At 43.0% G+C, this 18,184-nt stretch overlaps 1 protein-coding gene across 2 annotated transcripts in view; it reads left to right on the top strand.

Annotated features, from left to right (window-relative positions):
• The window catches only part of Elavl1 (ELAV like RNA binding protein 1), a 43,727-nt gene extending 31,759 nt beyond the window's left edge, over positions 1-11,968 (top strand). For both annotated transcript variants that reach the window (XM_038346887.1, XM_038346886.1), the window contains 2 exons: positions 4,804-5,029; positions 10,408-11,968. In XM_038346887.1, the coding sequence (XP_038202815.1) occupies positions 4,804-5,029; positions 10,408-10,732 (551 nt within the window). In that variant the 3' untranslated portion in view covers positions 10,733-11,968. The remainder of the gene's footprint in view (positions 1-4,803; positions 5,030-10,407) is intronic.
• Positions 11,969-18,184: the final 6,216 nt, after the last annotated feature.

The raw sequence follows: 18,184 nt of genomic DNA, 5'->3' as shown, positions 1-18,184 counted from the left end.
TCAAAATTCTGGCATCTTCTCTGTACCCACAGATAGCTTTCGTTGCCCTGGGAATAGTTGGAAAGGTTTCTGTTCACCTGTCACTTGCAGTTCTTACTACAAATACATGGTGTCAGTGTGTCTCCTCTTAGAGTCCCAAGACCCCACCTTGTAGTGAGCTGAAGCCAACACCACTGGCTGTTTCAGGTGGGCTTCCTCAGTCTTCATGATTGTGATGCTCCTTTCCAGAGAAAGCAGTAAATTCTTGTCTCTGCCATCCTGACCTCTTGGTGGGTCCCTCCCAGACCATATCTTGGACCCCAAACTGTGTGGAGAGACTAGACATAAAAATGCTGAACACTGGGCTGGAGAGATGGCTCAGAGGTTAAGAGCACTGACTGCTCTTCCAGAGGTCCTGAGTTCAGTTCCCAGCAACCACATGGTGGCTCACAACCATCTATAATGAGATCTGGTGCCCTCTTCTGGCCTGCAAGTATACATGCAAACAGAACACTGCATATGTAATAAATAAATAAATCTTAAAAAAAAATGCTGAGCACTACCACATATGCTCATGCTGCGTCCCAACCAAACCAATACATTACTAGTCCAACCATACATACAGCTCCAGCTGGGGGCATCATTACCCATTATCTCTGCAATATGAATGGGAGTTTGCTGGCACCAGAAAGAAGGAGTCTGTTCTGAGACTGAGCAAGGCCTGTGTGGATTTGCTTGTTTTCTTGCTTTCTCCCCTTCACATTCTCCATAGACTTGGTGCCCCATGCTTTGGCTTTGGATGGCTCAGTCGTTAGAGCAACTTGTGTGTGGCACTTTTGATGACTGCACAGGGTTGATGTTTCACTTTGTCTCAAGCTCAGGCTCACTGCAGACTTTCCAGGTACATGTCACAGGAGCTCTGAGTATGACCTTGTAGCCTGGTGTAAACAACTACTCTGAGCAGTCTATGGCAGAAAGGCCTAGTTTCCCTCACACAGTTTTGCCCCTTTCTCTGGATGATCAGCAAACTAAGTATTTATTGAGCAGGAACACCCACCCCCCGTTTCCATTGAACATTGTCAGTAGTTCCTGAAGTACCTGTTGAGAGAAGCAGTGAGCCACTGGCCAGTGGGTGACCAAGCCAACACAGGTTCCTCTCCCTGAGCCTCCTCCCTAGATCGCATATGGCTCCTATATCAATCATGACCCAGCATTGCTGGGTGTGGGAAACTGAAACAGAACCCCATCCCCAAGAACATACCACTTTTCCTAGAGGCTCCACCTCTGCTTCTTTGGCATAGTTGGCCCTACCATGCAGAAAGTGTCACCTCTACAGTCAGCTCCCTCATCTGTTTGTAGGGATTTTGTCTCTTTCCCTTGTCCGAGAGATATACCACAATATCACCTTCTCTCCCTAATTAGCATGAACTCAGGATGACTTCACACTTTACTCTTGGCCTTCACTTTGTTTCTCGACCACTTTAGCAAAGGACACTACAATCTAAGCAAGAAGAATGTGGCAGGACTCCCCTCCCTTCCCTAGCCCTCCTTCCACAGATGAAGCCATGTAAAAAGATAATGACTTGCTCTTCAGGGCTTCTGCTGCAAAGAGAGGCTACTCTTGCTGAGACTGTATGATGCCCAACATTCCCAGGGAAGGGAAGGGTATGGAAAGGGAAGACTTGTGTTAAGTTCTGTGGATAAAAAGCACTTAAAGTTCAGAAAAGCAAGGGTGGGACCATGGCCCAGTGGTAGAGTTTGCATACCATGATTAAGGACCCAGGTCTCATTCCTGGGGGAAAAAAATAAAGTACTTAACAGAATAGCATTTGGGGCTGGCATGGTGACTAAGTAAGTGAGGGTACGTGCCCACAAGTCTGAGAAACAAATTCAATCCATGGGCTCTATGTGGTGGAAGAAGGGGACCAGCTTCCTCACATTATCCTCTGACTTAATTTGACTTACGATTTCAAAGGGTTAGAACTCATGATGGCAGAGGGAAGGAACAGTTGAGAGCTTAGATTGTGATCCATAGCCACAAGGCAAAGAGCCTTCCACCAGTGACACCCCTCCTTGAAGAAAGTCATACCTCCTAATCCTTCCCAAATAGTTTAAACAACTAGGGACTAAGTATTCAAATATATGAACCTGCGGGGACATTCTCATTCAAACCACCACAATTATTTTTTAAGTACATTTTTATTTTATGTGTATGAGTGTTGTCTACTTGAATGTGTATGCATACAGTGTGCATACAATGACTAAATAAATGTTTAAAACAACAACAGCACAAAAAAAAGATGGTGGCACAAATTTTTAATCCCAACACTGGAAGCCAAGGCAAATGGGTCTCAGTGAGTTTGAAGCCATTCAGGTCTGTGTGATAGGACCCTCCCTGCCTTTAAAAAAGAAGAAAAACTGGATCTTCTTTTAAGAATCTTCATGAAGCAGACAGTGGAAGCTCACACCTTTAGTCTCAGAGGGAGGCAGATCTCTGTAAGTTCGTGGCCAGCATGGTCTACAGAGCAAGTTCCAGGACAGCCAGGGCTGTTACACAGAGAAACTAAAAGAAGGATCTTCATGTAGGGCTGGAGAGATGGCTTAATTGTTAAGAGTAGTTGCTACTCATCCAAAGAACCATTTTCAATCCCAGCATCCACATGGCAGTTCATAGCTGCCATTTCCAGGGTATTGGATATCTTCATTTGACCTCCACAGACACCAAGCACACAGTGATACACATTCATATACATAGGCAAAGCATTCACATATATAAAATAAAATAAATAAATCTTTTAAAAAATATTTACACCCATAGTCATTAGAACTAGTTTTTATTTTTTATTGTTTTTGTTTTTTATTCATAATTGTGAATGTGATTAGTTCACACATCTGGAAGTTGTGCCAGTTCTTGGTTTCTGTTGTTAATCCTGAAAACATTAGCAAAAAGAAAGCCCAATTCAGGAAACTTTCTGAAGAAGAGTCACAGTAAGAGACAGTGGAGATGGAAGACACCAAGGAAGCCATGCTTTCCAGACACAGCAGGACTTAGGCACATATGATATGAACTCACAGATCAGGTCCAAGCTGGCTGATGTCAGAACTGAGAGAGAGAAGTGGACATTATCTCCCATCCCTAACCAAGCAGTCATCTCACTAAGGAAAAATTAGTTTTCTCTAATGGAGTCTCATTGTATAAACCACAATTAAGGGCAGTCCCTATGCCTCATAGTAGACAGCCAACTGAAAACTAACTCAGTGATATTTTTGAAACTTTTTTGTCTCATAATACTTGTTCTTTTCCTGTTTGTTTGTTTTTATTTCCCTGTTTGTTTTCTAAAATGAGAGAAAGCAAGCATGAAGTTACAGGTGGGAATGAGGGGAGCAGGGAGGGGAAACCATAATAAAACTAATTGTGTGGAAAAAAATCTGTTTTTATTTAAAAATAAAGTAAAGCCCAAATCACAGAGTCATCTTCAGCAGTATGAATTCATCAGACATGGATTTTTTACCTCCTTCATAAGATGTTATCCCCTTTTTCTTTCAGGTAGTTTTTATTTAAAAGCAATCGCATAAAACTAAAGAAGCCATTCTTGGACACAGGCTTTTCCTCGGCTTAGTCACAGGTGTAAGAAATAGAATGACAGTCATTCCAAAGGTGACCTTGTACCAACCCACCACAACTTTGAATCATACTGGCCTGAAGTTAGGTCAGGGTTCAGCTTTCCAGGATTAACCAAGCTGTCAATTTTGCTGTGTAAGAGTAAAACAGACAACACCTGCTGACAAGGATTGGTCTTCAGGTATTCCTTCAGGTGTTGAGCAATGAGCTCAAATATCATAATCAGAGCATGGCATATTGCTAGGTCTGAAGTCACTAAATCAGTGCATGCTATGCATTTTAAGTAGGGGTTAAGCTTTGTTGGGGTTTGCAATGTTGCCTTTGAACCCAGAAGAAAGAATCCATAAGATCCCTGGCTGCTGTGCACATGAATTACATAGCATTTCGAGTTCTTTCTAAGAAGTGTAGGGAAAGTACCAAGATGTGGAAAGAGACTTGAGAACATTTGACAGCATGCTCACTTCACAGGTCACCGAAGACTCTAGGACATTATTGTTACTCTTTAACTGTGCGCTAAGGGCCTTTGCCTAAACCAGGAATAAAGTGCCATTAGTAGAGTGGTTGCCTGACATGCAGAAGGATCCGAGTTCAGTCCCTAGCACACGTAAGCTAGGTATAGTGACACATACCTGAAATTGAAGCACTTAAGAGGTAGAAACAATAAAATATTGGTAGGAGTTCAAGATCATAGGCAACATGTGAGTTTGAGGCCAGCCCTATCTCAAACTGAAAAATGTCTGCCTAGAAAAGGATCACCCCCATCCAGGTTAGCCTTAGTTGGTCATGTGAATGAGAATATTTAGTCAGATTGGGGTAGCCTTCTCTTCTAGACCACATTCAGAAATCCAGTTCAAAGATGTCACTAAGACAGGCTGGCACCTTAATACTTTCTTAACAAACTCTTCAGTGTTTGCAGCCATCACCCATTTCTGAATGTACTTCAGAGCAGAGTTTACCCCTTTGCTCCTCCCAAGGAATCATTGCTTCAGCTAGAAAGAGAATCTGAAATCTTAATCTTTGATTAGTCATTGTTTTCTTTATTCATTTGTTTGCATATTTGGAGTTGTTTTCAGTTTATTTCATTATGTAGGTGCCTGGTTTGAATGAACCACAGCCTACAGACTTGACTTTTGCTTCTCAGTTTTATTTTTCTGTCCTTAAGGTTTTCCCCCTAACTCCATTTTTGTTGGTTTGTTAAAAAGGTTTATCCAGAGGGGTTGCGTTTATCCGGTTTGACAAACGGTCGGAAGCAGAAGAGGCAATTACCAGTTTCAATGGTCATAAACCCCCAGGTTCCTCCGAGCCCATCACAGTGAAGTTTGCAGCCAATCCCAACCAGAACAAAAACATGGCTCTCCTCTCGCAGCTGTACCACTCGCCTGCTAGGCGGTTTGGAGGCCCTGTGCACCACCAGGCGCAAAGATTCAGGTGGGTCCAGAGGTTGACATCCTGGTAGGCTATTCGTAGCCTGTTACACTACTCCTTCAAGCTAAACATAGCCCTGTGTTGAGAGGACTTCTCAGAGAATGCTAGACTGATCCTACCAGTCAATTTTTCTAGCTTTGTCCTCACCTCTATTAGAAGTGTGTCTACACTAGGCATGGTGTCTCACCTGCAGTTCCATCACGGGAAAGATATAGGCAGAAGAATCAAGAATTAAAGACCACTTGGACTACAAAGCAAAAACATTTTCAAGGAAAAGGAAAATATTGCAATGGACCCTTAATATCAGTGGTCAGAGAGTGGGTTCCAAGTCCTCTGTAGGCACCAAGTACAAGGTTGCTCAGCTCTCTTATGACACATCTCTCTTTGCACATCACCTACACATGTCCTCCTATAGACTGGATAATTCTTCATACCTAGTTCAGTCTAAGTACTGTGAAGTAGTTGCTGTGATGTGTTAACTGGGGGATAATGGCAAGTCTGTACCCAGACAATATGGATTCTTTTTTTCCCAGGTATATCCAGACTATAGTGAGTCATGTCCACAGATAGCCCATGGCTGCAGGGGGCCAACTGTACATCCACTGAGGCATTGTCTGTCATCGGAGTTGAAAAGGTGGCACCAACTCCACTGGCTTCTGGTAGTGCTCCAGTACTTGGTTCCTGTAATATGAAGTCATATTACTGGAATAGTTCAGCAGGAATTGCAATCCTTCTTTCCTTTTTTTGTTTTTTTTTTTTTTTTTTTTTTTTTTTTCTTTTTTTTTTTTTTTTTTTTTTTTTTTTTTAATCTTGGACCTGGAGAGATGGCTCAACAGTTAGGAGCCCTGCTACTCTTCCAGAAGATGTGGGTTCAGTTCCCAGCACACAGGTGTTGTATCACAACTGTCTGTAACTCCAGTACAAGGGAATCCAATCCCTTCTTTTGCTCTGTGGGGACACCAGGCACATACATAGTGTGTAGACATACATGCAGGCAAAACACACACATATAAAAAAATAAATGCATATATTTTAAAACTATGTAAAAAAAACCCTATATCTGTGAGAAAAGATGGCAGTCAGCATGTACTTAGGCAAGACCTATTTATAAGTTTCATACATTTGATCACTGACTTTAAAGCAAGCCTTTATCATGTGACTTCCTTGTCTATTTTTTCTTTCCTTTTTAGACAGGGTTTACTATAGGCCAAGATGGCCTAGAACTTACCATGTAGCTAATGGATAAAAATGGCCTAGAGCCAGGCCTGGTGGAGCATGCCATTAATTCCACGCACTCTCTGAGTTGAAGGCTAGCCTGATCTACTGAGTGAGTTCAATGACTGCCAGAGCAACACAGATAAACTTGGGGAGGTGTGGGGGAGGAGAGAAAGAGAATAGCCTTAAACTTCTGATCCTTCTGCCTCCTCCTCTTGAATTCTAGCAAATGAATCTGCTGCTGCTGCTGCATCCTACTTGTGATGTGCTAGGGCTGCCATACTATATTGAAGCTGCTTGGTCATATTTATAGCTGAGTGTTAGGTGTCTGCTGCTTAAAGGCCCTGACCTGAAGAAAGGCTGCTTTCCTCAATTCTTTTGTCTTCTACTAAAAATGTCAGTTGCCAGACTCAGCTAGAACAAAACCAGCTTAGAATCACTGACAGAGATGTCAGTTCAGACTGTTAATACTGCCTTAGGAGCAATGAAAAAACCAAATTAAGGTGCCATTTTCTTCATTTTTGTCAGGGTGTCAAAAGCTCGACTTAGGTGGATAAAGTTGGGTTTTTTTTTTGTTGTTTTGTTTTGTTTTTGTTGTTTTGTTTTCTGCTTCATTCTGTAGATTTCTCATCTTTGTTTTAAGCATTGGGGCTGAGTAGATCCTGCTCTTTCTACATAAGCTGTCTTGGAGATTATTTTCATAGTATAGCCATGTAGAGTCCTCAGCCTGGCTCTGGTTCCAAAGCTGACCTGCCTCTACCTCCTGGTTTAAAAGCAGACTGGAGAGGTATGTGGAAAGAATCAGGTCATTTCAGGAGTCTAAAGCCACTAGAGCGGTTCCAACTAAGTAATCAGACAGTAACATGAAGAGCTGCTCAGGGACGAGACCAGAAGATGCTAGAGGACCAGGGTTTGGATGTGACAGAGATAAGGAACGAAAGACAGGCCCAGGTGGTCAGAGAGCAGACAGTCAGAACAGGATTCTTTGTCCATCAGAGGCGATGAGGGTGATCTCCTTAAGAAATGAGAATGAGAAAGATGGATATTTGTGTCCAAAAGCTCTCAGCTTCAAGAAGTCCAGCCAACAAGAGCAGTTCCTGTGAATGACACTCTCGCTGGACTAGAGATGCATATCTGAAATCCCAGGACTGGGAATGCTGAGGCAGGAGAATCTTAAAAGACAGTAAACTAGTCCCCTAGGTGTTTTCAGTATATAGTCATTTTTTGGTGTTCATTAGAGGGCTGGTTCTAGGACACCCCCTCACATCCCTATCTCACATTTCAGAATCATCCAACATATAAAATAGAGTGGTGTTTGCATTGATCCCATACACATCTTCTCTTCAGCTCACCTGCAGATCTCCACATGATTTATACCTGACACTGTGATTACCATGGAAACAGTATACTATAGTATACTATACTCTTCAGACAGTAGTGACCCAAAAATCTGTCCATGGTTAAGACAGGTAGAAAATTGTGGGGAGTTTTGCAAAGGATCCCTCCTCCCCCAGTTATATTTTTTGATTCAGAATTGGTTGAATTGCAGATGTGAATGCTAAAGACATCATTTGATTGGAAGAATGCTTACCCAGTATGTATGAAGCCCTGGGTTCCATTCCCAGAACCACATAAACTAGGTGTTTTAGTACAAACCTGTCATTCTAGCACTTGGAAGGTGGAGGCAAGAGGATCTGAAGTTCAGGATTATCCTTAGTTACATAGGGAGTCAGAGGCCAGCTTGGGCTACATTAGACCCTGCTGGGGGGGTGAGGCGGGGCGGGGGGAGTCTCTGTGTCTGCTGGCACGCACTTAGTTCCAGTACTCAGGAAACAGAACAGATGGCTTTCTGTGAGTTCAAACCAGGCCTGTTCTACATAGTGGTGAGTTTCAGGCCAGCTAAATCTACATATAGTGAGACCCTGTCTCAAAATTAACAAATTGGGCAGTGGTGGCCTACACCTTTAATCCCAGCACTCTGGAGACAGAAGCAGGCGGATCTCTTAAGTTTGAGGCCAGCTTGGTCTACAAGAGCTAGTTCAGGACAGGCTCCAAAGCTACAGAGAATCCCTGTCTTGGGGGAAAAAAAAAAAAAAAAAAAAACAAAATGAAATGCATATGGAGAACCTATAGATATAAAAGGCACGCTGTAGTTGCCACATGAAAATCTAGGTGGCTTGGAACCACAGTCAGTGCAATTTTCTAGTTTTCATTGAAAGCCAACTCAATTTAGTATGTTAGAGGCACCTGGGTACCATCCTACCACCCACATCAACAATACCATAGTCTTTCTGCATTAAGACTGCCTCTGGACCACAGAAGGCCGTCTGACCACTGCAGTATCCTACTGCTGGCTATTGAAACCAGTGCTCACAGTTTTTAAAACCAGAACAGATACTGTATTTTGGTTCTTTCTCACCACATTAAAACTAGCCCTGAAGCCTTCTTTTACCACATTGAAAGTAAAGTAGCCATGGGGTCCCACAGCCCCGTTTTGGTTGTATGCTGCTCCAGAGATGTTATCTATGTCTTCAAACATTCCTAAACTTTCCCTCCAGCCGTTTGTGGGGTTTTGTTTTTGTTTTTGTTTCCAAAAAAAAATACCTACAGAGGGCAACAGAGCTTACTCTTTATTATTCTTGTTAATCTTTATCACTGCAGCTACATGTTTTCATTCACATTTTTTATCCACAATTTTTAGCAGTTTACTATGGCCAGGAATAGTGTATATGCCTGTTGTCCTAACCCTCAGGCTGAGGCAAGAGGACCGTGAATCCTGAGCCAGCGTGAGCTGTAGAGTAAGATACCTATTGCCCAAAAGAAATGGAAAAATAGACGGGATGGAGGTGGCATACGCCTTTAATCCCAGCACTCACAGGCATCCTGTGACCACATCCTGGTCTACAGAGCAGAGTTCCAGGACAGTCTCCAAAACTACAGAGAAACCCTTTCTTGATAAAAAAAAATAAAATAAAATAAAAGAAAGAAATAGAAAAATAGAGGGTATGGTGGGGAGATTAGGGAGGAGGTAGGTACGTGAATGGGTGTGGTGGTGGATGTTTCACTGTGGGAAAAACTCATTGTTTGTCAAGTTACTGATACTCCTCTAGCTTTGTTCATGTCTACTGAGTTCATAGGCCTCGGGAGCTTGACCTGGTCCTTGTGGGGTGGTTTGAGCCAGTTCAAAGCTAGGGGAAAGGAGTTATTGTGTCCTGTACAGGACTTTGACCCCTCAGGCAGAAGTATCACTGTGAGAAGGAACTAAAACTAGAGGTGGTGACATATACCTTTAATCCCAGCACCCAGGAAGCAGAAGCAAATCTGAGTTCAAGGCCAGCCGGTCTACAGAGTAAGTTCCAGGACAACCAGGAGTTACACAGAGAAACCCTGTCTTGGGGAGATAGAAAAAACAAAGGACAAGAAAGCAATGAAAAGGGACTAAACTTGGGGGAGGCAGGGAGTGTCCTCTATCCCCTACATGGACTGCTGTAAACACAAAGGGTGCTGTCCGCTGCACTGGAGCATGTGAAAGAAACTTCCAGGATTTCACTGTGGGATACGGGATTGGACTTGTGGTCAGTGCCCACCTTCAGTTCCTTCCCCAGCACACAAAAACTAAAGTAAAATGGGGAAAGTCTCAGAAACAACTAAAGGCATCCCACATAGCTGCACACATACAGCAGACATGGTGGTGCTGCTGCTGTCAGCTGGCAGGAGCTGGGTGTCTCAGTCGGACCCTCACAGAATGGGTCCTGACCCACCACTGTTTTGCTAGATTCCTTTCAAGAGTTACCCAGAGGTGCAGACAGTGTATGTTTTATGTGCACAAATTCAGATAAATTATATGAAAGTAGAAGGAGCTATTTGGGAAGAAGGCAGGATCTGAGAGAAGATGGGACAAGAAGATAACAAAGGAGAAAATATCACAGTGAACATTGTTACCTTACACAGCTAATACGTTTTAAGTCATTTTGACTCTCGTGGTACCCCAGCCTTGAGCATCTGTAACTTAGAGGAAGAACTGGCTGTGTAGAACAGTGAGAGGCCCAGTATCCTTACATCAATGCATCATCCCGGCCTGCCTATCCTTCCTCCCTTTTATCCCTCCTGTGCAGATACACTACTGGCCTTAACCTTGACCTGAACGTGTGCTCTCTGTTTGCTAGGTTCTCCCCTATGGGTGTAGATCACATGAGTGGGATTTCTGGTGTCAATGTCCCCGGCAATGCTTCCTCGGGCTGGTGCATCTTCATCTACAACCTTGGGCAAGACGCTGATGAGGGGATCCTCTGGCAGATGTTTGGCCCCTTTGGTGCAGTCACCAATGTGAAAGTGATTCGTGATTTCAACACCAACAAGTGCAAAGGGTTTGGTTTTGTGACCATGACAAACTATGAAGAAGCTGCAATGGCCATAGCAAGTCTGAACGGCTACCGCTTGGGGGACAAAATTTTACAGGTTTCTTTCAAAACCAACAAGTCCCACAAATAACTCGCTCATGCTTCTCTTTTTTCTTTTCTTTTTTTCTTTTTTTGTACGGAATAGATAATTAAGAGTGAAGAAGTTGAAACTTTTTTGTTAGTGTACAACTCATTTTGCGCCAATTTTCACAAGTGTTTGTCTTAGTCTAAATGAGAAGTGCAAAAGGTTTTTATACTCTGGGATGCAACCAACATGTTCAAATGCTTGAAATCCCACAAATGTTAGACCAATTTTAAGTTCCTTAAGTTATTTCCTTTAAAGTATATATTAAACCGAAACCTAAATAGATTGCATTGACTAACCAGTCCCTCTGGATGGTGGTGGAACTGAAGCATGCTTTAACTTCTAAGACTGTCTAACACCTGTTTCATTTGATATCTCCACAGACCAGATTTAAAACAAAACAAAAATCTTATTTTTTTCTTCTTCTTAGTTTTAGTTCTTAACCTAAAGATGTTAGACAGATGGAGAGTGTGTTTTCTCAACTGCCTCACCATTTTAAGCAATTTCTGCTTAGTTGACAGAAAATTTGCCCTCCCCAGCAGGTCCCACTGCTGCTTCCTGTCCACTCAATCCTGGCTCTATGGTGTTGGGAGCAGCAGCAGCAGAGCCCATACTCTATGGACCCTCCCCAGGGAGGATGATGGGTTCCACATGTTGGGCTTGGCCAGGCCCTCCAGAGGACACAAAGGTGTTTTATAAGCCCAGGCACCAATGAGAACGGACCAAAGAGTTTCAGGGCAGCTCCAGTATATTCCAGAGTCATACCTGAGCTCCAGGCATGCCTGAAGATGTCCCACTCCTCTGACATCCTGAGTGTCTGTCCACACGTTGCATGCATGGTGCCCACACATCAAATACTGTTGTTCATGCAACCTCTCGAGTTTCCAAGACCATTTAACCTATCTTGAATGCACAATGACAGCTCTGTTTTTAATGACACAGAAACATTTGAGCATTGTATTTCTCGCATCCCTCCTTGTGAGCACTAGACTTTTTCCAATCTTAGATTTTGTTTTGAAATTTTGCTTTTGTATGGACACTCAGCAGAAAAGTACTTCTTGCCAGTTATCTATTAACAAAAACCTTTGATTTGTAGTTTTAAGGATTAACCCTCAAAGTTCTCTTCATAACTGCCTTGACGTTTGGGGTTCTGTTCTGTTAATTTTCTTTTGCTTTTTTGTGTTTTTTGTTTGTTTTTACTTTTGCATTTAAGACCATTAAATTTGATTTTGTTTTGCTCGAGTTTTGTTTTGTTTTTTGTTTTACCTTTTCTTTCTTTTTTGGCTAGGGAAGGCACAGACAGCCCAGCATTCAGGGAGGAGTCTGTCAGACCTTAAACATTTGCCTGAAAATTTAAAAAGCATTTCTGGATCTAAGGTGTAGAAACACAGCTGTGGATCAATGGTTCTTAACTCGGGAGCTGGTAGGAAAAGTCAGAGGGAAGGCCTTCAGAGCAGATAAGGCCTGACCCCTGCACCCCTCAGAAACGTGCTCTGATTTTTATTAGCATGTGGAGAGAATGAGAACAGGCTAGCTCAGTTAACTGGCAGCTCTTCACTTTGATGTGAGCCTGGAGTATGTAACAGCAGGCTAGTACTTAGGTTTTGATATCATATCATGATATGACGGCATCATTTATATATTTGTTTACTTATTTACGTATTTAGCTATTTTGTTTCATTTATTTAAGTGGAAAACTGAGCAACAAGCACAGCCATCTCTAAAGCATGTCATCGTGTCAGAAACCCTTGGACAATTTGAGGCTGCCTATCCCCTCCCCGTGCCTCCTTTCCCTGTCTTCCCTATAGTGTTCCCCACCATTGATGACATTGCCTCATGTACCAGGGCTTTGTCCCACCTGACAGGAGCCAAGTGCTACTCACTTCTTCCCAGAATTCCCAGCCTGTAGAACCTGAAGCCAAGAACCAAAGGCCCATTTGCCCAGATCTGACAAAAAAAAGAGAGGGGTCACCTGCTCTGTTGCTACAGAGTGCTCCTCCCCATAGCACCAGAATGTTCTGGTAAAATAGGCATTTCCAGTTTCTCAGGCCAACATTCTTCTGAGTGAAGGTGGGATTCCCCATCTGACCCTTCCCTGCTTTGTCCTCACTCCTACAGCCATAGCAGGTGTTCCAGGCCTGAAAGGGACTGTGTCTTTAAAGCACCTGGTGCTCAGAGCCAGCACCTCAGTCACTACTATCTCCACCCTACAAACACCTTTTTACTCTATAGTGATCATTCCGACCTGAAGCATGAGAGGAAAGGGGAAAATCATACCAGCTTCTGCAGGTGGCCTCAAGTTGAGTGAAAATGTGTGTAGTCTCCACTGTCTGAACAGCGTTCTAGATAAAAGTTGGTGCATTTCTTAACAGGCTTTCTTTGTCAGTGTCTAGAAAGAGTTAGTTTTGAAAAGGCATTCCTGAAAGCAGTTTTCAGTCTATGAAGGGACTAGGTGCTGGGCCTCATCTCAGAGTTCATGATGGCTTGTATAGGCTTTCTAGAAAGGGGACATCCCAGAATCCAGAGGTGTATATGATTAAAGTACTTGCAGAGCATAAAGGAAACTCTGAGTTTCATCCCAGCAATGGAGAAAAAGTTACTACCCAAGAAGCTATTCTTAATATTTTTTTTCACAGAAATCCATCCTGTTTTTATTGAGCAGGATAAGCTCCTTTTGTTTGGTAATCTGATGTTTAAAAAAAATAGAGTAGGTAATGTTCACTCATCAGAAATGTGGTTCAGCCAATACCAAAGAGGCTTTGACTGAGTTCTCTTGACCTGTATGATTGACCCTGGTAGTGGGTTATCTGTTGAGCCGCCATCCTACTTCTAGTTGGGTTACCTGTTTTCTTCTGGTGTGATTCTCTCCCCTACCTGAAACTTTTCTAGGTAATGTACCAAGCCATCTTGGCTGTGCCTCTGGTTGCAGTACTGTAACTGTATGTCCCTCCTCCCCATACTTAATTGCTCTGCTCAGCTCACCATCTTGCTTGACTGAGAACCAGACTTCCCTGGGGTGGGAGGTAAGGGGTGATGCCACTGTAATGAGTGGGTTCTGTCTCCTTTGCAATTGCCTTAACCTTTAAAGAGTCTATGTTTGGCAGTAAATAGTTCAGGAACCTTACACAGCTGGGTACTGGACCTCCTGGCTATAAGGGGCTATGATAAGTCTCCTAGCTGAGATTTGAATGGAATTCTGCTGGGTCAGAGAAATAGATGAACCTCCAAGACAGTGGCAGTTATCTGCCCAGCTTTGCCTCCAAACAGAAGCCATTTGTCTATAACGTAACATGTTGAAAGGATGTGACCTACTCCAGTCTGGTGTTATATTTGGGAATCAAAGTTGAAATAACAGCTCTTCCAGTTAGCATGATTCAGCTCAATTTTATCTCTTGATGCTTTGTGCAGCCAGCTTTCCTCTATTGGATGAAAGACAATATGAATAAGCTGAAAGGGGCCTCTGCCTTCTCCATCCCAAAACCTTACCCCTTCCCATCTTCCCAGAAACTGCCTCTCCTACTGGAACCTGAGGTAGCTGGGGTTTATCACACTCAAGAGGTCAGGAATTCTGTTTTCCAACTTCCCTAGAACACCCCAAAGTCATGAACGCATATTGTTGAATGACATTGATGAATTTACACATTCTTAGGGGAGCAATAGAGCATGCATTTCCATCCTAGATAAGGACTTCCCACCTCCCACCCCTGCCTTTGACCTTTAATAATGATTGTATTACATTTTTCCCTAACCTTTTGCTGATGTGGTTCAATTTCTTTTTCTCAGTCATGAAAATATTTATTATTTATTTATTTATTACTTGTAAGTCACCAGCTGCCAAGTATCCACATTAGGCTGATGGAGACTTTGAGAGGACTGTGCTTTTCTGTTCCCCCTCCCCCAGAAGAGAAGGCTGGTTGGTTGGTGGAGGCCACCTCTCTTTCCACATGCTGTTTTCCCTCACAGTGGCTTGCTTTGGGGGAGGGGAGGGCTTCTACCAGCTGATTCCCATGTTGTACACTAGATGGCTAGACATTTTTGTATATTAGTATGTTTTAAGTTATTGATTTGTTTTATATGAAATAATTTATTTTTCAGGTACCTTTTTTTTTTCATTTTAACTTTGTTTTTACATGGGTTTGTTTTCAATAAAGTCTGACACTGCTGTCCAAAGTCAACAATAAAGTGAATCCCATTGTGTTCTTTTGAGGATGTTTATGTAACTAGCCTTTAAAAGTAATTTTCAGAAAAAAGTAGGGACAAAGCCCTTACCTGTTTCCCTTCTCCCAGTTTGCCTTTTTCCCCCACTACTTTAAATCCTTGTGAATAAATGTTCTTCAGTGTTTTAGGAAGAAGAAGCAAACCTAGATTTTGATAATCCAGAAGATTTCAGATTAATGAAGCTTTGAAAGAACCATTTTTCGAAATTTTAGTGACGTGTGAATATTTTTTGTCAATGGCTTTCTCAAAGAGAATGAAACTTTTGCACCATTTTCAGAGTTTTTATAGAGATGCCAAATTGATATATTTACATGTAATGGAAACATGAAAAAGTTTTATTAAACAATTGTTCATAGCTGTGTAGACATTTTAATTCAGTTTCCAAGGCTCTTCAAAAGCGTATTTTGGAGGTATGGGGCGTTAACTGATGATTCCAAATGAAATCAGTTTGTCCGAATACTCAGTTCCTTCGCAGGTGTCAGGTTTGTGTTAAACACTGTATGTTACCAGTGACTGGAATTCTGTGATATTTTGGTAATAAATGAAGTGGGATCATTGAGATGCGATGGTGTAGGGGTGATCATGTGTGACTTGTCAGCATTCCAAAGCTGGATAAAGTGCCAGGTGACTTCTTCCCTCCGTGAGCCAGGACCAGGCCACAGCCTTGACCTAGCAGAGAGGGAGCCCATGGACACCCCAGGTATGATGTGTATCTGTCTCCTCGTCACCCTCTCATTTCTACCCAGATGTTTCTTCCTCATGAGGAGCCCCAGAGCCCTGATGGTCAATACCTCTTCCCTGTACTTTTGGGTTGGACATGGCCACATTTGAGCCATGGGATGGAGTGGGACTCTGTTTCCTTTGGGGACAGGAAAGCAAGTGTAACTCTCCATCTTGTTATGTAATTGGGAGCACAGACTCTCATATGGGTTGGAGATGGGGCTCTTTGGATAGAGTGTCTAGAATGCACTAAGATCTGACCCCCTAAGATCAGTGACTAAGATTGGTGCCACAAAAAGCAAGTCTGGTAGTGTGTGGCTGTAATCCTAATACTTGAGAAGCAGAGACAGGAGGACCAGTAGCTCAAGGTCATCCTTGACTACATAGCAGATTTGAGGCCAGGCTGGGATATGAGAGACATTATTACCTCCAAGCCCTCCAGAGTTTGGGGGTGGGTACTGCTTTCTGGAGTTAAGGATCTAAAGTCTGGAAAAGAAATTGTAGCCAGGTGGTGGTTATGCATGCTGTTAATCCCAGCACTCAGTATGGAGGGGGAGCAGAGGCAGGAGGATCTCTGGGAGTATGAGACCAGCCTGATCTACAGAGCAAAATCCAGGATAGCCAGGGCTGTTAACACAGAGAAACCCTGTCTCAGAAAAACAAAAAAGAAATTGTATCTTGAAGAACTGGGAAGAAGACTCAGAAAAGCCTGTTGAAGACCCTCCCCAGTTGAACAAACTCAAGAGTGGAGAGTTGGTGTGGGAACCTTATTTGGTAGAGTACACATGGAGGATGTTTCTTGTCGGGGCAGGCCTCCTGGAGAGAGACCTTGTGGGTTAACAGTGTGAACTGCATACTCCAAGTGGTTGGCTACAGGCAAGTGTAGAAGGGCTGGACTAGGGGGAATGAGACCCAAGTTTACCCTAAGGGAAATGCTACAACCACCAAGGGACTGAAAGGCCTCAGGAAACTCAGAGACACATAAAAAGCATGGCTACAAGCCGGGCGGTGGTGGCGCACGCCTTTAATCCCAGCACTCGGGAGGCAGAGGCAGGCGGATCTCTGAGTTCGAGGCCAGCCTGGTCTACAAGAGCTAGTTCCAGGACAGGCTCCAAAGCTACAGAGAAACCGTTTCGAAAAAAACCGAAAAAAAAAAAAAGCATGGCTACATTCAGGAAGGCTGCAGGGTTGTCACACACAGGGAACTTGGTTAGATAAACAGAATGCATGGGCTCAAAGAAGATGCCAGGGCACCTGAGACTCTGCAGCTCAGACTCCCAAAACTCAAGGAAGAGGACTTCTGAGCTGATGAGATGACTGTGTAAAGGTGCTTGCTACAACTGGTAACCTGAGCTCAATTCCTAGGATCCACGTGGAAGGAAAACCCACTCCCACAAATTGGCCTCTGCTACCATGAAAGACATGCTCATACACAATTGAGTTTTTAAAAAAAAAAGTCTCCCACAAGCCAGGCATGGTTCTAGGACATCCAGGGTTATATAGACATATATTAAAAGGCTGGGGGAAGAGGCCAGTCTGGTCTTTATAGTTCCAGGCCAACCAGGGTTACTTAGTAATATTTTGTCTTCAAAATAAAAAGGTCTGCTCTGAGATACAGATGGTAGATTCTCAACAACTTCAGTTCTGGTCATGTAGAAAAGTATAGAGGAAATGTACATGCCTTGTAAGCAGGAAGGAACCACAAATGGTCAGTTGAAGATATCCAGAGATACAGAAACTGAAAAGGGTGGGAAAGTTAAATTCTTAAGAATGCCTGGCTGGGGCTGGAGAGATGGCTCAGGGGTTAAAAGCACAGACTGCCCTTCCAGAGGTCCTGAGTTCAATCTGTAATGAAATCTGGTGCCCTCTTCTGCATGCAGGGATACATACAGGCAGAACACTGTATAAAAAAATAAATCTTAAAAAAAAACTGGCTGTGGAAACAATGGTCCCAGTTGACATGTTCGTTTTATGACCCTGAAACCAGTTCCAAATTAGGACTCCATGATTTATGTTGTGAAGTCTTTTTTTTTAAGATGGGGAGGTGGAGATCAGAGGATAATTTATGAATTAGGTTCTCTCCTTTCACCATGTGGGTCCCAGGGATTGAGCCCTGAGATTGAACTCAGGTGTCCTTCCTGCACTGCCACACATTTTTCCTGCCTGTTCCATGCTGAGATGAACCCAAGGCTTCTTGCCCTGTACCAATAAGTCACTACACCCCCAACCTGTTTTCTATTTCTTTGTAACCAATTACTATGTCTTTAGTGGCTCAAAACAACACCCATTTATCATTGCCAAATTCTGAGAAGTCTGGCTGGGTACTGGGTTCAGCAGCACCTACACTAAAATTAACAAGAATGAGGAGAGGTTAGCATGGTCTCTGCTCCAGAATGAAACAGAATTCAAAAGACTAATATAATTTAACACAAGGTGAATGCAGCATTTGATATATTGAAAACAGTTTTTTTGAATTTCATAGATTATTTTTGATGTTAGCAGTGTTTTATCTATATGTAA

The sequence above is a fragment of the Arvicola amphibius genome, chromosome 10 (assembly GCF_903992535.2).
Source record: "Arvicola amphibius chromosome 10, mArvAmp1.2, whole genome shotgun sequence".
Classification (NCBI taxonomy): domain Eukaryota; kingdom Metazoa; phylum Chordata; class Mammalia; order Rodentia; family Cricetidae; genus Arvicola; species Arvicola amphibius.
The sequence above is the reverse complement of the archived record's forward strand: the minus strand, read 5'-3'. Positions and strand labels throughout refer to the sequence as shown.